Source organism: Python bivittatus, unplaced genomic scaffold (genome assembly GCF_059951505.1).
Source record: "Python bivittatus isolate LINGU-HERP-01145 unplaced genomic scaffold, Pbiv_v1 ctg000810_np1212, whole genome shotgun sequence".
In the NCBI taxonomy this organism is placed as follows: Eukaryota; Metazoa; Chordata; class Lepidosauria; order Squamata; family Pythonidae; genus Python; species Python bivittatus.
Genome location: NW_028277111.1, coordinates 2,251,822 through 2,273,049, shown reverse-complemented (window position 1 = coordinate 2,273,049; position 21,228 = coordinate 2,251,822). Strand labels below are relative to the sequence as shown.

The 21,228-nt window shown below is 47.3% G+C and overlaps 3 protein-coding genes across 3 annotated transcripts; 2 read left to right on the top strand and 1 right to left on the bottom strand.

Annotated features, from left to right (window-relative positions):
• Window positions 1-1,592: 1,592 nt before the first annotated feature.
• Window positions 1,593-8,257, top strand: LOC103054284 (zinc finger protein 177-like). The gene is made up of 4 exons (XM_088129756.1): window positions 1,593-2,014; window positions 2,791-2,870; window positions 3,064-3,190; window positions 8,121-8,257. Exons 1-4 carry the CDS (start codon window positions 1,945-1,947, stop codon window positions 8,180-8,182), a joined length of 339 nt encoding a protein of 112 aa, XP_087985882.1. The 5' UTR covers window positions 1,593-1,944; the 3' UTR covers window positions 8,183-8,257.
• On the top strand, window positions 3,270-6,102 carry LOC148213925 (uncharacterized). Its single transcript, XM_088129618.1, is given in 1 exon segment — window positions 3,270-6,102. A coding segment is annotated over 1 exon segment (1,635 nt). The 5' UTR covers window positions 3,270-4,467.
• Window positions 5,998-19,880, bottom strand: LOC103055168 (uncharacterized). Its single transcript, XM_088129548.1, has 6 exons — window positions 19,850-19,880; window positions 17,825-17,907; window positions 17,331-17,457; window positions 14,849-14,986; window positions 13,322-14,253; window positions 5,998-11,522 (listed from the first exon to the last, which is right to left on the bottom strand). Exons 2-6 carry the CDS (start codon window positions 17,897-17,899, stop codon window positions 10,833-10,835), a joined length of 1,962 nt encoding a protein of 653 aa, XP_087985674.1. The 5' UTR covers window positions 17,900-17,907; window positions 19,850-19,880; the 3' UTR covers window positions 5,998-10,832.
• Window positions 19,881-21,228: the final 1,348 nt, after the last annotated feature.

Genomic DNA, 21,228 nt, shown 5'->3' with positions numbered 1-21,228 from the left:
GAAAAGTATTACCTGCAGGAATCTGATCTCTGTAGGTATGGACACATTTTTCTCATCAGCTGACTGGATATCTTCTGACCTAGGGGGCCTCATTCTCCAGTGTCATGTTGACATCATCCTGGTTGGAAATGGCCATCTAATCCCCTGGGCAGAATACTGATGTGTTTGCATATACCTTCTTCAGTAGATAGAAATCAGTATCTGTCTGTTTCCAGGGCTTCTGACCGTTCCACTTAGAGAACTCTTAGCAACGTACACTTCCTAACATGTAATTAGGAGGAAAAGAAACTATCAAATCAAACAATATATATATATTATAATCATACAGAAGTGGAAACTAACATAAATAATAAAAAACAATCCATCATCCAGAGTCATAACCACCCAGTCCCCAGCTTGGTGAAATGTTAGTGACCATCAGATGGCAGCAAATCGTTACAAAGAGGAACCACTGTTCCTTTGGGGCTTTCCTTCATCCCTGCAGAGACAAAATAAATTGCAATTCTGAATAGGACAGTCCAGCTGTGTTTGCCGTCATCTGCTGCTGGAGATTTGGAGATCTTGTGCAGCTTTTACTGCACATATATCGCAAGAACCACAGGACTAAAAGGGATGAAATCAAGAGCTGGAATCAAAATTAGGGTTTGAAGGACTAACTATTTAAAGTAAGTTGATGGCACCCCTCTGTGAGCTGAAAATAATAACAACAATAACGTATCATTATAAAGGTAAAATGAAGAACATTATTAGCATTTATATTCATATTGATTAGCATTAATATTAACTAATAAGACAATGCCAGCCAGCATGCTTAATATATTCACAGATAAGAAAGAAATGAAGGTAGGGGAAAAGTTATTTTCTTTGGCTGCAGAATAAAGATGGACAATGTGGGGGAGAATCAATGAGGAGATGAATCCTAAGGAGGAAGACATTGGCAGATTTTGACCAGATCATGAAGGATGAGGTCATTTCAGTGACGAGGATCAGAATTATTAAAGCAATGGTCTTTCATGTAAGGTAAGTTTGTGAAACTTGGAAACTTAAGTTTGAACTCCTCAAAAGAATGAAGATAAGACACCTTTGAAGGAAAGGTTTGGAGATCATCTGAGCATCATGGACTCCAAAAAAGCCAGTTAGTTAGACCTGGACCAAACCAAAGCTGACTTGGGTTGATCATCAGCAAAGCAAACTCACATACTTTGGGCATGAGATATGGGCAGACGGGTGGATGGGCTAGAACTGTGTTTGACAACTTTAAGATGTGTGAACTTCAACTCCCAGAATTCCTTAGGGAATTCTGGGAGTTGAAGTCCACACGTCTTAAAGTTGCCAAGGTTGAGAAACACTGGGTTAGAAAAAACTACTATGTTTGGCAAGGTTGAGGGAAGTAGAAGAAAGAAAAGGGAACGGGTGAAGTGGGGGGATGAGATTAGAGAACATCTCTGGAACCGCCGCTTTCTGTCACTGGAGTCCCCCGGAGATGGAGGATGGGACCCGAAGCAGCAGCAGCCTAACCCACGCCTGCTGGGCTGCCTCTCGGCTTGGCTAGGGTTAAGCTCACAGAAACGAATTCCTAGAGCGGAGGGAGATGGGGCCGGAGGTCCCTTCTGGCCCTCCCGCTCCCTCTCCTTCGCTGCTCCCGCGGCAGCCGCTTCGGGGCTTCCTGTGGGCGCCGCCGGAGCCCGCGAGCTCGTCACGGTGGCGCCTCCGCGCGAAGGGGAGCCGCGGGGCGGCGGGGCGGGGCGCGGCGGGGCTGCAAAGCCCGGGTCCCCGTCCATCCTCCCGCTGCCCCGGAGAGCGGCCGGGCTTCCGGACCCGCCTCGCCCGCGCCCCCCCTGGCCCGCGCGCCCCGCGCCCCTTCGCCCTGCCCGGCGCCCCGCTGCTGCTTCGCCCGAGGCGAGGCTGGCGGGGGCGGCCCGGCCCGGCGCCGAGGAGCGCCCGATGGCCAGCAGCCCGAGGCTCTGGCGAGCGGGCGGCGGGCAGGAGGGGGGCGGCGCTGCCCCCCGGCCGGGTAAGAGCGGCGGGGAGATTTCGCTCCGCTTCCGCGCAGGGCTCCGCCGCCTCTTTTCCTGCTCCGCGCGGACTTCCAGGGAAGGCCCCGCGCCGATCGCGCATCTTCGGCACTTTCTGCAGGGGAAGCAGCCCTGCGGGGGTGGGGGATGTCCCAGAGCCCCCGTGGGAAGAAATGGGCTCACACCCGAAGGGGGTTCAGGGCAGCCCTTGGCTAAGACGCCAAGGGCCTGGGTGGGATGTGGGGTCCTTGGTGCTCCCTGAGGTTGGACGTTGGCTTGCAGACTTTTCATTACCCGACTAGGTAACATCGTCAGTGGGAGGGAGAGTGGGGTTTGCATCAGGATACCGTAATCAAGTACCAAGGGGAAAAGCACAGCCCCGCCAACCCTGGCAGGGGAAGCTACAGTATATAAACAGGCAGCAAACTCCGCACTGTTGATGTTACCTAGTCGGGAAATGAAACGTCTGCAAGCAAACCACCAACCTCGGGGAGCACCAAGGGCTCCACAGTTCAACCCTGAACGACAAAGATTCTCTCCTGTTGGGTGGGGGGGGGTTGCAGAAAACACAACCTCAGTCCCAGTGCAGCTGGCTTAATGTGGGGACAGGAGGGCAACAGGTTGGGGTCCATGTCTTAAATATCCTTCAGCACTTTCTGCAGAGGAAGCAGCCCTCTGGGTGGTGTCCGAGAGCCCCAGTGGGAAGAAATGGGCTTAATATTTTTATCAGTATAAAGTGTGCATCAGTAACTTGGACCTCCTCTTGTTTTTACAGGTGGTGGAATGATGTTGGAAAGGAGGCCTCGGCCACCGGTGCTTCATGGATGGGAAACAGCTGATGCACAGCTCATACAAGTAGGAGGAAATTCTTGGAAAGCGGTCTGGATACAATCTTGGTGACAGGGTCACCTGCTCCCCTTCCTGTATCCGAATATGCCTCTCTCCCCTCTCAGTGCCTTCCACAAGAAAGACACTCAGTGCAAGCAAAACCTGTGCCTAGTGTTGTATTAGCTTTTGGTATCTAAACAGTAGCATTTGTTTCTTTTAGAGTTGTGTAACCTTGGAGGAGGTGGCTGTGCATTTCTCCGAGGAGGAGTGGGCGCTGCTGGATCCTGACCAGAAAGCTCTGCACAGAGAGGTCATGGAGCAGATTGGCAGGATTGTGGCCTCTCTTGGTAAGGATCCATCTTATAATAAACACCGAGTCTGTTTTTAAGGGATTTTTTAAACATTTGCAATATTTCAGGGGCAGAGGTCAGCCAACTTTGTCTGATTTCAAAAGGTAGCCGCATTCATACAACCTATAACAAACTACACTGGGGGACTTTGAGCCAGTCTCTGTCTCTCAGTCCAACCTCCCTCACAGGTGGTTCTGGGGGAAAATGGGAGGAAAAAGTGCTGTGTACACTATCTTGAGCAAAAGGTGGGATATAAATCAAACCAATAAATGTACAGGTAGTCTCACTTAACAACCATTCATTTAGTGACCGTTCAGAGTTACAACAATGCTTAACAAAGGGACTTACAACTGTGGCAGCATCCCCGCGGTCACATGATCACAATCTGGCACTTGGCAACCAGCTCACACTTAACAACAGTTGCAGCGCCCCAGGGTCACATGATTGCCATTTGTGACCTTCCCAGCCAGCTTCAGGCAAGCAAAATCAATGGGGAACCACGTGATTTGCTTAACGGCCGCAATGATTCGCTTAATATCTGTTGCAAAAAAGGTCATAAAATCGGGTATGACATGCTTAACAACTGCCCTGCTTAACAACGAATTTTCCAGTCCCTATTGTGGCATTAAGAGAGGACTACCTGTATCCCAAAGGTCCCTTGAGGAATGATATCAACTGGGAAACATAGGGAGGTGAGTTATGTACAGTCCAAGGGCCATAAATGGTGTGTTTCCTGAGTAACATTTTTTACTCTGAAAGCTTTCTGAGGTTGGAAATGGTAGAATTAGCCCTGAAACACACATTAGAAAAAAATGACACCCCTCCTCAAGCTCCTGTTCCTCCAAATCTTAAGTCATACTAAAAAGGATTATAATTTCTGAAAAACGTTACAGTCTGCTTGTAATGTTAGATCAGATTTTGCCAGTTTGGTATCTCCCATCATTCCCCAACCATTGCTATTGCATTTCCCTGCACAGCTCTCTAAGGTAGGACAGGTGAGATGGCATGAGTGATTACATATTGAGATGGGAGTTGAATCCCCCATAAGCCAATCCAGTACCCCTACTCATTTCAGTTTTCTGTGAATGTCTGTGAAAGGTGTGATAAGATCATCCCACCTCCCGTCTTAAATCTTTTCCATTCTTCCATTCACCTAAATCACTAATTTGGACTATGTAGTGAGAGGAGACTCATTTACAGACTTAAGCTGCAACCAATTTCTAGCCTTTATTTCAGAAGATGATGAAAGGAAGGCCAAAAATGATGATCTGTCAATGCAAGAAAGAACTATTATAAGAAGGAAACATTGGATTTCTGGAAAGCGCTCCAATCAGAGGGCAAAGTCGAATGGAGATCAGGTGTCACACCCAGGAGACAGACCCCATAAATGTTTGGAGTGCGGGAAGTGCTTCCACAGGAAGAAGAACCTAGCGATTCATGAAAAAATTCACATAAGGGAGAAACTATATAAATGCTCAGATTGTGGAAAATCTTTCAGCTCGAGCTCAGACATCACTAGGCACCAAAGGACACACACGGGGGAGAGACCATATACCTGCCTGGAGTGTGGGAAATGCTTCCTTTACAGTTCGGACCTGATTCGACATGGAAGGAAACACACAGGAGAGAAACCCTACAAGTGTTCAGAGTGTGGAAAATGCTTCCTTCGTAACACAAAGCTGAGTATCCACCAAAGGACTCACACAGGGGAGAGGCCTTATAAATGCCTGGAGTGTGGCAAGTGTTTTGCTGAGAGTGCTCAGTTAAGCAGGCATCAGATCACTCACACTGGGGAGAGACCCTACAAATGCCTGGAGTGTGAAAAGTGCTTCAACCGGAAGGAAAACTTGGCTCTACATCAACGCACTCACACTGGGGAGAAACCCTACAAATGCTCAGAATGTGGGAAAAGCTTCAGTTGGAATTCACAGCTAAGTAGACATCAAATCTCTCACACGGGAGAGAGGCCATATATGTGCCTGGAATGCGGGAAATCCTTTGTCTGCAGCTCTGAGCTCCTGATCCATGAAAGAAACCACACGGGAGAGAAGCCCTATAAATGTTTGGAGTGTGGAAAGTGCTTTGTTTGTAATACACAGCTCAGTATCCATCAGAGAACTCACACCGGGGAGAGACCCTATAAATGCCTGGAGTGCGAAAAATGCTTCAATCGGAAAGAGAATCTCGCTATACATCAACGCACTCACACAGGGGAAAAACCCTATAGATGCTCGGAATGTGGGAAGTGCTTCAGCTGGAATTCACAACTATGTAGACATCAACGAACTCACACTGGTGAAAGGCCATATGCGTGTCTGGAGTGTGGGAAACGCTTCCTTTGCAGTTCGGACCTGATTAGACATGGAAGGAACCATACTGGAGAGAAACCTTACAAATGCTTGGAGTGTGGAAAGTGTTATATTTGTAATACCCAGCTGAGTATACACCAAAGAACTCACACAGGGGAGAAACCCTATAAATGCTTGGAGTGTGGAAAGAGCTTCAGCGAGAACAGCTCCCTCACTTCCCATTACAGAATCCATACGGGGGAGAAACCCTATAAATGCTTGGAGTGTGGAAAATGCTTTGCTCGTGGTTCTGACCTTATTAAACATGAAAAAATTCACGCAGGGAAGAAATCGTATAGATCCATGGAATGCGGAAAGAGCTTTAACTAGAAGACAAACGTTTCTTCTCGCGTTAAGAACTCAGGATGGGAAGAAGCCGGACACAGCGCGGGATTGTTGAAAAGGTTCTCTTCCCAGCTAGCAGTTTTAAAATGTAATGAAATATGCAAACAAATGTTTTTGAGTTGCAAATCATTTAATGAAAGTTTCTGTCACAGCACGAAGAGAGGAGAGAATGTATTGGAATACAGAAAAGGTTTCCCTCTTAGGGGGTTGTTTTAAAGCTTATTAGAATTCATGAAGTAATTCCCCCCACCCCAATTGTAGGAGAAAAAAGAAATTTCCTATCAGTCTACTCCCCCCCCCGCCCATTTCTGACTGATATACTCAGCTAAATGTAGAAGTACATTTGTTGTGTCCCATTTGATTCATGGTTTGTACTAACAAGAATGATTAGGTGAATATCTCTGAAGCTTGCTTTCCCTTTCCCTGACCAGTATTTCAATAAAACACAGATGATGTCCATGTTAAAACCATGCTTTTTTTAAACCATTGGAAAGTGTGCAAAATCACACACAAGCTTCTGGGTCCCTCAGGAGGTGAGAGGATGGAAAATCATGAGGTATGAAGAAGCCGGGATTGAGAGCTGTAGCCTATTTTAACTAGGTTGCCATCATAAATTCAAGCCAGGTTGATGTGGTTAAAGCACCAGGCTAGAAATCAGGAGAATGTGAGTTTTAGTCCTGCTTTAGGCACAAAGCCAGCTGGGTGATCTTGGGCCAGTCCCTCTCTCTAATCCAGTGTTTCTGAACCTTGGCAACTTTAAGATGAGTGGACTTCATCTTAAAGTTGCCAAGATTGAAAAGCACTGTGTCTAATCCCTAAAAAGGAGAAGACAAGGACAAAACACTTTCAAAAATGTTGCCAAGAAAAGGGCAGAGACTCATCCAGGGAGGTGCCAGGAGTCACAAATAACTTGAAGGTGCACACATGCACACACACAGTTATAAGCAGTGTGGAAGAGTTAGTATGCTAACTGGGTCCTGTTAGGTCCAGAAGTTGGTTTAGATTACACAAAGCCCACCCCCTCAACCCCTTCCTTCTGTTGGGAGGAAGAAACTGGATATTAGAAATGGGTTCATCGTTTTTGCCAGCAGAGAACACAGCTGAGATTCCAAACCTTCCAGTCTCTCTCTTTTAGGATAATTTCACAAATAATATTTAACACTTTCTCTTTGCTGGGCTTTTACTAAAAGCTAATTTGTTCCCCTCCACACCATCCACTGCTTTTCTGTTTTACTCGGTCTCATCTCAGCTACAAAATTTGAGTTATGAGTCCTTGATACCCATTGGTTCCTTCTCTAAAAGGGTAGGGGTCAGATACTGATGAGAATTTCAGTCTCTGGTGGCTGATTTTAAAAACCACTGTCTTTTTATGTAGAGGATCCTGTTAAGCGAAAGGAAAGGAAATGCACAAAGCAGCCAAGAGTCTCTTGGTGAACCAGTACTTTCAACACCGTTTTCAGTATGGATTGCCACAAAGGGACGCCATTTGCTCACTAAATGTAAAGACAGGGGTTGTCGTGGCTCTTACTAGGAGAAAATATTAATCCCCTGCTCTTTCATGACCACCTCTTATAATTAGTCTCTTGTCTCTTTCCTCTTTCATTTCTTTATTTTTAGAAATGTGCAACTTTCTTATAAGTCCAAGTTAAGCTGTGAGTTGATTAAACCACTGGACCTTTTCGCGTCCCTGTCCAGATAATCCAGCCATGTAAAACTGGTGCCCAGCAGAAGACCAGGGTCAAACTATTTGTTTCATAATAAGAGACTTTACCCTAACAGCATAATCTATTAGACTTTTTACTTGACTTGGCTATATACTTTTACAAAGTGATCTTAAATGGTTAGCAGCGAATTTAAAAAGTATTTTATATCATAAAGGAAAAAAACCCCACATATTCAAAATCTATTGCATGTAGTGGTAGTTTGGAGATATGATCTCCAGAACTTTACACTAAATGTAAAGACAGGGGTGCTGTTAGTTTAAAATTCTGGAAGAAAGAGGAAACAAGTTTTTTATTTAATGTAAGTAAAAATTGCTCAAGAAAGTACCTGTTAAGTGTGAAATAATAGAAACCAGGCTTAACAGGACTATTATAAAATAATATACATTATATATTACCAGTTTCAGCTGGGTTTCAGTATGGAGATAGCATTGGACGCGCTTGTTGATGACCTGCAGCAGAGCTGGGATGGGGGTGGTGCATCCATCTTGGTGCTCCTTGATCTCTCAGCAGGTTTTGATACTGTCAACCATGGTATATTGAAGGCCAAAGGAGAAGGGGACGGCAGAGGATGAGACGGTTAGATGGCATCACTGAAGCAATGAGCATGAAACTGAGCCAACTCAGGGAGGCAGTGAAGGACAGGAAGGCCTGGCGCGATACAGTTCATGGGGTCACGAAGAGTCAGACACGGCTTAACGACTGAACAACAACAACAACCATGGTATGGGGGGAGGGGAATCAGAGGTGGTCCTCTTTTCTCTGTGGTCAGTTTCAGTCAGTACTGACAGAGAGGTCACACCACAGCCCCTTCCTTGTGGATGTCGCAGGGCTCGATTCTCTCTCCCCGCATTTAGCATCTACATGAAACTGCCGAGTAGCGTCATCTGTTGGTTTGGGGGCATGTATCATCAGTATACTGATGATACCCAATTATGCATCTTGATCCCAAGCCAACCAAGTGACACTATCTCCAAGTGACGATATCTCCAGCCAGGATATATATATCTATTCTGTCTTTATTTTCTACAACTCAAGGCCCAACACCTGGAGGCTGGGCATTTGGTATTTTTTCCCCCCACCTTCCTCTTCAACCATCTAGCCCAGCATTTCAGAGGTGTGGACTTCAACTCCCAGAATTCCCCAGCAAGCTCTAATAAAAAAAATCAAAACCTGATTTAAAGATGTTCAGTTTGTAATTCCCATTAGCAGAAGCCATGAAATGAACTCAACCGATGGATTTAACTTTGGCACTTAGCTGCACACATTAACCAAACATTGGAGTTTAGCAGCTAGCCAAGGCTATCTTGAAACTAAGCAATGCGTAGAATTTGAAAGGAGCCTTTGGAGCAGTGTTTCTCAACCTTGGGAATTTTAAGACACGTGAACTTCAACTCCCAGAATTCCCCAGCCAGCCATGCTCTGGTGCTCTGATGCTGGGAAAGGTGGAAGGAAAGAGCGCGTTGCTGGCTGGGGAATTCTGGGAGTTGAAGTCCACACATCTTAAAGTTGCCAAGGTTGAGAAACACTGATCTACAGGGTCGCTAGGAGTCAACATTGACTTGATGGCTCATCATCAATCCATCTTACAAGACTCATAGACCAAATCACTCGAGACACAGGCTCAAATGATCCTACTTCGGGCACATGCTCCGAGGAACCAGCTTTCTGGAGAAGGCTCTGATGCTGGGAAAGGTGGAAGGAAAGAGGAGAGGAGGACCAGCAGCAAGGAAGGTGGACTCAGCTACAGTGGCGATGGGGGCACCGTTGGAAGACCTGAAGGACCAAGTTAGGGACAGATCATCATGGAGAAAATCTATCTGTGTAGTCACTAGGAGTCAACAACAACTTGACAGCACATAATCATAACACAAGCTCCACCCTTTGCATGTGTGCAATGTTACTTTGCACATGAAAGAGGCCACGTTGGCATTGTGATCCATGTTTTGCCATCTGCCCCCACTCCAAACACCTACATCTCAGGAACCACCAGGCAGGGCCAGTGCCAAATATTTTGGAGATGCCTTTTCCACCTGCAACCCCCCCTCTCCCCCCATGGCCCAGTTTAGGTTGGCAGGAATAATATTCAACCACTGAAGACCGTGCACTCCTCTCGTGGTCATCAGTCCCCCCAAGTCAGACGTGCTCAGATCTAAGACAACCTTAACCTGGTGCCATAGTAAAACGGTGCAGGAACGGTGCTGAAACCAGGGTGCTTCGCCAGCCTTTCCTCCACCGGCCCTGGCACCAGAAAGGAATGCTACTTTGGAGCCCTTATGCTGGTCTTTGATCGTAATAAAGATTTGATTTGATTACTTTGGAGCCCCTCTGCTGTGCTCTGAAAAATCAAAGGAAGAGCTTATAAGCAATTGTGGGGGGAGGGGGCAGGGGAGCACAATGGAGAAGAACCCATCTAGGGAATTCCCCCACCACCAGAGGAGACTAGCTGGCGTCCCTCTTCTCCCCAGTAGTGTTTCTCAACTTTAGCAACTTTAAGATAGGTGGACTTCAACTCCCAGAACTCCCCAGCCAGCATATATATATCTATCCTGTCTTTATTTTCTACAACTCAAGGCAGTGTACATAATACTCCCATCTCCCTATTTCCCCCACCACAACAACCCTGTGAGGTGGGCTGGGCTGAGAGCGAGCGGCTGGCTCAGTCATCAGTTGGCTACCCTGCCTAAGGGTGGACTCGAATTCACGGCCTCCCGCTTTCTAGTCCAGCACCTTCTACACTCCACCATAGGGGTTCCATCACTCTTAAAAATGTCCTGTGTGGACAGTGGTTGTAGTTCATTGTTGAATTTTATTTTACTTTGTCCTGCCCCTTAACCGCTTCACCACACCGGCTCTTCCCAGTCCTGTCCCACCCGGGAGCAACCCCATCCCACCCTCACAGGTTTGTCTCTGGGCCCTAGGAGGTCCGTGGCCTAGTCCGCATTGAGCACTGGTGGGGGGGACTCTGAACCTCCCCATTTTGGGGCCAGGGCATCAAATCCATCACAATGCAGTACAACCCCGAGAGCACGTAAACCCACCCGCTCTCCCCACAACGTTCCGTCTCGACATTCAGAGCCATTTCTTACATGCACACGGTGGTTTGGAACAGGAATTCTTCTGACCACAGCCACAGTACAGGCTTGAGAGACTTGAGTGCAATTGTCTCTGCTTTGCTTTCCCAACGTTGTGCAAACGCTGCGAGAGGCAGAACGCTTCCACGCATTACTGGCATGCCCACACGAGGTCCACGAGGGCCGCCTGCACCGCCCCGTCCTCTGCCCCCTGTTGCTGACTGGGGGGGCTAATCTGTGAGAACAGTCCTGTGGGGGCCACAGTCTCTGTACTCAGAGTCATGCCATGTCCCTTGCTCTCACAGATGTTGTGCAGCACGGCGCACGAGGCAATTACACACACCACATTCTCCTCAGCCACCGGCAGTCTTCCACTCAGGCAGCGCCATCGTGCTCTAAGTCGCCCAAAAGCCCCCTCGACCACCTTCCGGCACTGGTTAAATACATGGTTGTAGGCCGCTTCTCTGGGGCCCGGGGCCCCCGCGAATGGTTTCATCAGCCACCGCCGGGGAGGGTAGGCGTTGCCCCCAAGGATGACCGGGGGGATAGTGATGCCCCTGGAGGTGACTGTGGGGTTCCCAGGCACAAACTGACCAGCGTCCATCGCACTGCAGAGAGCGGAGTTCTCGAAGGCGAAGGTGTTGGGGTGGTTTCCGCTGTAGCCCACTTCGATGTTGATGAAACGCCCTGTGTGGTCCACTGCGCCTTGGAGCAGCATTGAGGAGCAGCTTTTTCTGAAGTCCTCCTCTCGCTGGGTGAATGGTGGACCTATGGCGATATAGCATCCGTCAACCGCTCCGACACAGTGGGGGAAACCCATGCCTTGGAAGCCATCCATGATCTGTGAAAAAGCAAAACAGGGAGATGCACTGATTGCATTCAGATTCTGCCTTTTCACTCACGAGCTCATAGCAGCTCCTTCCTCCCATTCCCCCCCTCCAACAATCCTGCAAATCAGATTGGGCTGAGAGGGAGGGACTGGCCCGGAATTCCCCAGGGAGCTTTTGTGGCTGAGGAACCTGGGTATCCCCCCTCCTAGCCCAGCCTCTTCATCACTACATCTCATGGGTTCTTGGGATGAGAGGGGGGACTGTCCAAAGTCACCCAGGAACCTTTTGTGGCTCAGGAGGGACTAGGACCTGGGTCTCTCTGCTCCTAGTCCAACACCTTCACCACTACCCTACTTTTGTTTCAGGGAACCCAAGGCTTGAGTACTGCTAGGTAGCACTGGGCTTCTGAGAACAGTTTGGGCAGGGGAAAGTAGCTGTATCTGTAAGTAACCCGGTCACTCTGCACATGGGGTAGATCACAGGGGCAGCACAGACAGGCACTCCAGTATGCTAGTGATGGGAGATGTAGGAAGACAAGGGATGGGCAACTGCTGTTAAGGACTCTTACCCAAGCAGCTCCAAGGCCATATTAACCAGGTACAGTATCAGAGGCAAGAAAGGACCTGTACGTCTTTGACTTACAACCACAACTGGGACTGGAAAATTCATCATTAAGTGGTGTGGTCATTAAGTGAGGCACACCAAAAAAACACCTTTTTTTGCTGCAGTCATTAAGAAAATCACCATGGTCATTAAATGAGACATTACATGACTGTGACTCATGACCTTCCCTGCCGGCTTCCCCATTGACTTTGCATGTTGGAAGCTGGCTGGGAAGACTGCAAATGGTGATCACGTGACCGCAGGAGACTGCAACCATTGTAAATGTGCGATGGTTGCCAAGCACCCAAATCATGATTGTGTGACTGTGGGGACACTGCAACAGTCATTAAGTGCAAGGGCCAGTCGTAAATCACTTTTTTCAGCACTGTCTTAACTTTGAACAGTTGCTAAACGAATGGTCATAAGTCGAGAACTACCTGTACTCACAAGTGCTAAAATGGGCACAGCACTTTTCTACCCAAAGGACATTTGGAGAAGCCATCTGGAGGGGAAACCCACATATTGCCACTTCTCATGCCGCATGCCATGAAGGGAAGTGTAATGGTTTGTGAGCATGTCCTTGAGAGACAGGAAGAGGAGCAGCAGCAGCAGTCTAAGCAGTAGTCAGAAAAGAGGCGGCTAAGCCCGCAGAAGGAATGGGGGTGTGACAAACATCTCAGAAGAGACCCTCCCTAGTTTCTTGAACAGTAAAAGCGAGAGGGGAGAGATGTACTTTCAGACTTGCAAGATTCGATTATGGTAACCTTACAATAAAGGTAGCATTAGTACTCATGGTTTGTGCTTCTTGTCTGGACTACCTTGAAGGGCTGACAGGAAGCTAGTTCCCATCCCCCCAAAGAGTTTCACTACTGCCTGGAAAGCTGCTTGCTTTACATATCATACTTTTCAGCACATCACCTTCTACACAATGCCTGTATCAACACCGGAGACAGCTGCAATCTCACCAGGACGGTGTTTGCGATGAGGACTCCACTGGTAACAGCCCAGGCCTCCTAGAGTCCACATAAAGTCCCTTCCTTTCACCTACACATGCTAACTTTCCTGGGTCTCAAGATTACTCAAAGGCCTGGATTCTTCAAGAGTTGCCTACGTATCTTCCCAACAGACAGGCTAAGCAGTGGTTGCTTGGTGTGGATATCATGCCAGAGAAGCAGTAAACAGGCCCTGAAGGAACAGTGGTATATACCTTTTGATGATCTCCAAGGCAGACCTCGCTCTTCAAGAGAACGTGTTCGATCGCAAGGCAAACCTCTACCACAATACTCCCCACTGTGGTTCTTCCTAAGCCAAACCGGTGAGCGACCTCCCTGTAGGACGCCTGTGTTGCGAGCCACCAGACGGTGATCCCCACCCTCTCCTCCACTGGAACCGCCTGGCGTAGCGACGTGTTTTGCCTCTGCAGCTGTGGCCGCAGCCGGTCGGCAATCTCAAAAAGGGTGCCCCGCGTCATCCGAAAATTAGCAATCCACTGCTCGTCATCCCAAACAGTCAGTTCCAACTCAGTCCACCACCGAGTACGGGAGGGATAAACCCACCATCGGCGCTGTCGTGGGACCATCTCCCACAGTGCACTGAAAAGGAGTCTACTCTCAATATCTCCTCGAAGGAGTAGGGCGCGGATCCTCTGCGAGGTCCTTGCTCGGCTGGCCAAACGCCACGCCGTGATGTCCGCTATTAGATCAGCTTCCTCCTCGTTTGCGTTAGCGATGGCGCAGATGGCACTGAGTCCCTTCACCACTACACCACTCACTGACACCAGCAGGCTGCAGAGGGAGGCTGTTGCAGAGCAAGGGAGGGTGCATTGCAATTCATCAGCCAGGCCATTCAGCGCCCGGTCCAAAACTCTCATGAAGTTCTGAGTTGCCTCGCACAATGCAGCAATCTGCTGGCGCATTTCCAGACGGCCTTGGGCATCCTCCCGCAGCTCTTGGATGAATGCTGTGGTACACTGATGTTCTGCATCCAACTCGCGGAGAAGTTCCTGCCGATTCTTCTCTGAATGCGTGATAATTTTCTCCACCGCACGTTCTGTGCGGGGGATTCTCTTTCTCTTTGTCTGCCGCAAAGCCAGCCTAGATGGTGGAGACAGAGGGGAGAACCCAGGAACAGCACGCAGCCCTGCAAGAAAGAAGTTGGAAACACGAGCGTAAGCGGAGGCAGAATCAAAGATTCTGTAAAGTGGAGACTGAGTGGGAATGGTGGCTTCCAGGATGGCACAGACGCCTTGTAGAGAAATTTAAAAAATCAGGGATGCCAGAGAACATCAGCCATTGTAAGCTTCATCTGGTCTTTCCAGATCATTCAGCAGAGTTGTTCCCACCTCCCAGGAAACCCAGGATTATAGTGGTGTCTCCCACACACTTTCACATTATGCATTCACATTGTGAAACATGTAAAGAGGCTGGGGTGGGAGAAGTAGGCCTGCCTTTGCAAGCCATGATACATTCCAAAGGAAAGCAGATCCAGGCAGCACATCCAGAGATATGGTCGCTTATCTTTTTGGCCTCAAGGGATGGCTTGAGGGCATGAGGCTTCGTACCTCGGCCCCAGCTGTCTACTCTTCCCCCTGGCACACGTCACACCTCCAAGTCCTCACCATCTGCTCCCAGGCAAGCAAAGATAGCTGCCGCAGTGAGCCGGGCACCACTGGTGTTCTCTGAGTGCTCCACACCCTCTTCCAGGGTTGGATTTGCACTGCAGGACAGGATCTTACCTCCAACGCTGTTGTGGATCATACGCTGTGCATGGTGAAAATCTTCTTGCCGTTGCCAGGCTGTTCCCTCCGCAGCCTTCGTCAACCGCCCTGGCACATCCCTCAGCCTTTTCTTCTTGCAGAACCTGCTCTCCAGTTCTGTGAAAGTTGGGGAGGGGGGTCAGGGTTGCATGAGGCATTGTGGTTTTGCACAGTCACAAACACTCATGTACAAGAAAGCCAAGCTTTCCCCCCACCAGTCCTTCTAACCCCCCCTGCAAAATCCACGGTCCCATGCCAGCTTTTTTCCCTTTGCTCTTTTCTTAAACCAGCAAGCACATTTCCAATCCAATCTGTCACTCTTTTAGCTTGCTGTGACTGGGGAGGTGGGGAAATAGGGTGGAAGAATCAACGATATGAGGCACAAGCGCTTTGCAACGCATCATCTTCCTATTTGTTTTCTTTTCTTTTCAATTAACGAAGGCCCAAACTTAATAGTAACAATCATCACTGTAGCGCCTAGTGCCACCAAAGCAAGGATGGCATGCTCAAAATGCCTTTGTCACTCTGCCAACAAAGGCAACAAAAGTCATTGCAAACAACCCCAGAAAGTGGAACTGCGTGTCTCTGGACCCCAAAGCACTGACTGTTCAGGGTGGCAGCCACTATGTTTGTGCACAAGCCAAGTTACAAACAATAAAAGAGACACCGACAGTACAAAACACGGGCACGCAAAACCCCTTGTCGGCTGAAGCAACAGAAACCAGTCGTGCAGCGACTGCTGACAGAGCCAGCAGCGTAGAACCAGCAGAACCCGGTTCTCCTTTCTAGCTTAAATTGATATGTCAGAAGGGTCAGAATCAGCGTTCTTTCAAAACAGCGCTAAACCCATGGAGAGGAGGAGCCCACCTAAGGTCCTTCTCACAGCTCTCATATACCTTCCCCAAGATCAGCTCCACATTCTTTTACAATTGGACATATTCATCCCACAACTGCAGGGACACATCATTTAGAGGTTCTTTTGGTGCTTCTGCTTGTTGGAGATGAGATTAAAGGAAACCTGTTTCTGGGCTACTGCTAGTCCTTCAGAAAACCAAACAAAGCTTTTACTGGGTGATTTATATTGTGTTAACCATGGTTCCTGATATTCATTTTTAGCTCAAGTTCAGTAGTGATTCTTAACCATTACTATTAGGTATTTTAAAGGAATAAAAGAAAAAATAATCCAAATACAAGTTTAAAACTTAATTTAAAAAATATACAGATTTTAAAAAAATTATAAAACAGTACACATGTGGGAAGATAGCCAACAAATCTAAAATATAATATGATTAACATATTTTAGTGCAACATAAAAAGACATTTCATATCCATTTTCTAATTAAAACATGCCTCTGTTAAACTTAGTCAACACAAGTGAAGTAATTAAAGTCATTTAAAAAGTCATTTTTTGTTCTCTCTTGTGCTTGTTTATATATTTTCCTTAAAGTGTCCAATTTAAAAAAAAAAAAACCCAAACAAACCAATTTGAAGAATGTGGAAACCTTCTGATGTCCATTATGATCATTCAACAATGCATGTTGAAAGTAAAAATTGGATAATCCACACTAGTAGCAATGTCTTTACCATTATACCATGCAAGGCTGATGGGAATTATGATGATTCCCAGTGCTGAAAGGACTCGCCCTTGACATATTAATTCCTTTCCTCAATTAGAAGACGATTTTATCAACTGGTAGCCGTAGCACATGGTAATAGCCAGCCTCCCTGATTAGGGCTGAGATGGGATTCTCCAGGAGTTCAGCTGAAGTCAAATTGAGGGAGACATATTTTTTATTCAATGGTAAACCACGGTTATTCATTAAGGGACTGTAGAGAGGAAGGGAAATGGCCTTGACAGGCACATGCTAGAACTTAGGCAAAAGGCACTGACATTTTTTAAAGTCCAGAATGTCCAGATAATGTTTGGAAGCTGATCATGCAGACGCCTCCCTGATTCGCTGGAGCATAAGAAGGGAAGGAGGTCCGGCACAATCAGACTTGCAAGATTCTGCCATTAAGCCAATCTCAATAAAAGTAGTTTCAGCCTTCCTCTGAAGTGGATTTCCTGGTTTGGCCTTCCTAATGAGGCTGACAGGCTCATGAACAAGTTTGCCAAACAATTAATCAGCATTATTTATTTATTATATTGATTGGCAGAACCACCCATCTCCCCACTGTGATTCAGGGTGATGAACATCAGATTAAATCTAAGAGATGTCAAGAGAAGAAGCGGATAGGATGAGAACTGAAAAGAAAAGTCTCCCCCAAGTCAAATCTTTTTTCCAGATCTTTTTCTGCTGGTCTCCCATCTATGTACTAATTATTTTTGACCCTGTTTAGCTTATTGAAATCAGCCAAAGTCAACTAGGTGCTACCACTTGCTACTGAAACATTGACAATGTGTACAAATATCCTACGAGAATCAATTGGCATTTATTTCAAGAGCAAGAAGCTGCCTTACCAAGAGAGGCCAAAATCCCATCAATCTCCTCCATGACTTCTCTGTGCAGAGCTTTCTGGTCAGGATCCAGCAGCACCCATTCGTCCTCGGTGAAATGCACAGCCACCTCCTCCAAGGTGAAGAGCCTCTGAAAGAAGAAGGATACATTTCCTAACACAGAGATTTCTATCTTCTGGATGCAAAGCAAGCTGGGTTTTATTCTCAGGGTTTCTCTCTCTCGTGAATGACCGTCACAGCCTTGCTTGCAGGGAAGTGTGCCAGAAGCAAAGAGAATGGAGAGAGACTTGCTCAGTCCCCAGGAGGCCAACAGATGATATGAGCACCAAGATGGTCTATGGCAGTGTTTCTCAACCTTGACGACTTGAAGATGTGTGGACTTCAACTCCCAGCATGGCTGGCTGGGGAATTCTGGGAGTTGAAGTCCACACATCTTCAAGTCGCCAAGGTTGAGAAACACTGCTCTATGGTCTCCTTCACAGGTAATGTCTCCCTACCTGATCCAGTTGCACAGATGCAGTTTTCTCCACAACGAAAAGACCTGGTGGCCGAGAAGACATTTCCAGCTTCATTCTGTTGCCTGTGTGATGAAGAATGAGTGCAAGTGAGGCACACGTGCATTCCTTGGAGAACACTTACTTTATAATTCAGATGTGAAAGCAAACCTCTCCTTACAAACCCACCAATCAAAGTCCTGATTCCTGTGCAGAAACCTATGTGGTAAATAGAAAATTCACGTTCCATGTATAATACCCTTTCTCCCTTCCTAACATTAGAACTGTCAGAACATCAATAGTTCTGACAAACTGGCTGCACAATAAACAACATGACATCAGACTGAGGTATCACCCATCATCTCTCATCCAGAGTATCCACCAGTGAGCCAGCCTATATCATTCTCCTTCACAAGAATTTGCTATCTGTTGGATCCTTCTCTGCTTCAAGGAAATCGTGTTCACTTTGCATGAAAACACACCAGGACTCCAAAACAGAGATGAAAGACAAAAAGAAGAATAGTAAAGGCACTTGGGCAGCTGTTTCAGAGTTTTGAGAAATTCTGCTTAAGTGCCAAATCAAGCTGAAATTTTATAATATAAGTCATTCAGGCTGAGGAATGATATTTAATTCTAACCAAAACACTATTTTGTGGCACTTTTTGCTGTGACCTTGCAGGTACATAGCGTGATGGCAACTGTTTGCAGATATGTTTAAACATAAAGCACTCTGGAACTGAGAGAGAGGTTCTGGAAGCAATGATAGGAGAAACTAAAGTACAAAACAGGAGTTTAGCAGAATCTCTTTGGAGACTCCTGAGAAGGAAGACCTTATATAGTGTCAGCAAGCAAAAGGAAAAACTAATCCTAGGAAAATGTCAGAAAGGACAAGGCAAATATTGTGCTCATGTATTGAAAACAGGAAGCACATCAGTACTACACAGGAGGTGAGCAAAAGGAGATGGTCCTTTGGGAAATTTTCACAAACTCAGAGGCATGAACAGTCCTTGTCTTGGGATAGAATATACCTGCCACATCCATCTGTCTAATAAGATCAGAACTGCTTCTGAATTGCCTTTTTTTTTTTTTTAAGTTTGCCCCTGCCTAGACTGGAAAGATCTCTCTTCTGATAATCCTCCACTGCTCCCAACCTAGATGGTGTTAAGAAGCCCACTGGCTGCAGAATCAAATCACTCTTCTTTGTTCAATTCAGATCTTCCTTTAAGGAAGTTCTACACAGTGAGATGGGTGGCATATAAATTTGATTTATGAATAAATAAAGTTTCTAACAGGGTTGCAGGAAGTCCTCTATCACCACTGTGTCTCTCAAGATCAAGACAGCTCTGCTTAGAACTCGCCAGCAGGTTCAGTACCACCAAGACATTATCATCGCAACGCAGTATGAAATCAGGGATGGGCAACAGGGCGCCCTCAAATGATGCCAGTACTTCTGCAACTCCCTCACCCTCTCCTTCTCTCTTTTCTCAGAGAAAGGACCAGGAACTGCACCTCCTTTCCTCTGCACGGTGCCCCAGAAGACTGCATGGGGTGCTTTGGGTGGATTATGTGCAAATAACGGTCACCAGTAGTGGCTGCTTCTGTCTGTATACATCAATGTTTCTCAACCTTGGCAACTTTCAGATGTGTGGACTTCAACTCCCAGAATTCCCCAGCCAGCCATGCTGGCTGGGGAATTCTGGGAGTTGAAGTCCACACATCTGAAAGTTGCCAAGGTTGAAAAACACTGGTACATGCTTTTTGATACCCGAGGATGCCCTTGAGAGCCAGCGGAGTCCCGCCCTGCATGACTCTATCAGTGCCTGGAGAAGCCCCGGGAGGAAAGGCGGGGGAACCCTGAGAGTCCCCGGGGGTGGAGGCTGGGGAAGGTCCGGAGGCGAGGGGTCATCCCAGGGAGCCTCCCTCCGCTTCCACCGGCCTCTCCTCCGTCTCCCGGGGCTCCCCGCGCCGCCCTCCGCCCAGGCCCGCCACCAGGAGGGCGCTCACCGGGTCCCCGCGGAGCCCCCGTACCGGCGGCAGGAATATCGATCACCCATCCCGGAAGAGGAAGTGGGCGGGGCACATGGAGGGGCGGGGACCCTAAAAGCCCCTTTGTCCTACCCTTCCTGCCACTCTAGGAACTGCCTCGTTGCCTCCAGTGCTCTTAACCCTTTCCCGGCTGAGCAGTCACTCTTCTAGCCTAGCGGGAGCGCCGCGGGATCCTCGTTCTGTTTACTACGTTTCTTTTCTATTGCGCCTTTGAGTCTGGTGCTGAAGGGAGGTGCTGTTGGAAATTGTAAAGAAAAGTCTGCGTCTCCAAGGTGGTTTAATTGGTTTCCCCGCCCATTGCGGATGGTTGGACTAGAATCCGTGTTTCTCAATCTCAGCAATTTTCAGCATGGCTGGCTGGGGAATTCTTGGAGTTGAAATCCGCACATCTGAAAGTTGCCGAGATCAAGAAACACTGAACTAGATGGTTCCGGAAAGGGGGAAAGAAAAATGAGATTTAGGCTTCTCCAACTTTTCATTCCATCCATTCAATCCATCCATTCCATCCAGCTTTTCTCATAGAACTGTTTTTCATGCGCATTTGAACAAAAGCCCAAGGATTCCCTGTCTGGAAGGAGTTTGGAATCTTAGCTGCATAAAAAACCATCTGCAAAAATGGTGGATCTATCACTAATATCCACGTTCTTCTCCTAGCAAGAGATAAGGCCCTTGGTGCAATTTAATCCCACTTCAGGGCCCAATTGACACCCCTGCTCACTCTTTCACCTCCCATCTCTGACTGTAACCTGGTAAAAATACATTTTAAAAGCCAAGCCACATGTTTCAATCCAATCCTCTTTTTCCGTTGGTTTTCCATTATCTTGCCCTGGAGAAGTACAGTAGTCTCCGTGGACCACAGATGCCTGCATGCTATTTTGCAAACTTTCAGACAGTTTAAGAAACAAATTGCATTAGCATGCTATCATTTCCTATCCTTTACTGAAATATCACTAAATAGATGAGGTCATTATAAGGCTACTTAAATATGATCAATAAATAAAAAAAATAAAAATTACGCATGGGGTCATCACACACGATGATGTCATTATGCATGTGTCATCATTTGCCCTATCCTTGTTGCTTTCTTTTCTGGAATGGGCGGGGAGATGCAGCGTTTGTGTCTGCGTGCATATAAAGCGGAGGCTGTAAGAACACGTCCCTATACGTTTTGGTGGCAGGCAGAGATTTCTCTCTACCTCATTGTGGATAAAATGCCTGGGGTCCAGGCTGATAAAACATTCAGGAGACCATTATGCCAACAGCCAGCTGCAAGCTTCGCCTTGTTAGTGCAAAGACCTGCCTCCTCCCCGATTCACACGAAGGCTGTTAGAAAATCAGAAAAATATCCTCCCTAAGGGATG

What these genes read in the sequence shown, in the direction of transcription:
- LOC103054284 (XM_088129756.1), top strand. Translation starts at nt 1,945, where the DNA reads ATGGCCAGCAGCCCGAGGCTCTGGCGAGCGGGCGGCGGGCAGGAGGGG. An exon ending in CGGCGCTGCCCCCCGGCCGG is followed by an intron (nt 2,015 to 2,790) that starts GTAAGAGCGGCG and finishes TTGTTTTTACAG; the next exon opens with GTGGTGGAATGATGTTGGAA. An exon ending in CAGGATTGTGGCCTCTCTTG is followed by an intron (nt 3,191 to 8,120) that starts GTAAGGATCCAT and finishes ATCTCTCAGCAG; the next exon opens with GTTTTGATACTGTCAACCAT.
- LOC103055168 (XM_088129548.1), bottom strand. Translation starts at nt 17,899, where the DNA reads ATGAAGCTGGAAATGTCTTCTCGGCCACCAGGTCTTTTCGTTGTGGAG. An exon ending in TGGGATTTTGGCCTCTCTTG is followed by an intron (nt 14,987 to 17,330) that starts GTAAGGCAGCTT and finishes CAACTTTCACAG; the next exon opens with AACTGGAGAGCAGGTTCTGC. An exon ending in GATCCACAACAGCGTTGGAG is followed by an intron (nt 14,254 to 14,848) that starts GTAAGATCCTGT and finishes TCTTTCTTGCAG; the next exon opens with GGCTGCGTGCTGTTCCTGGG.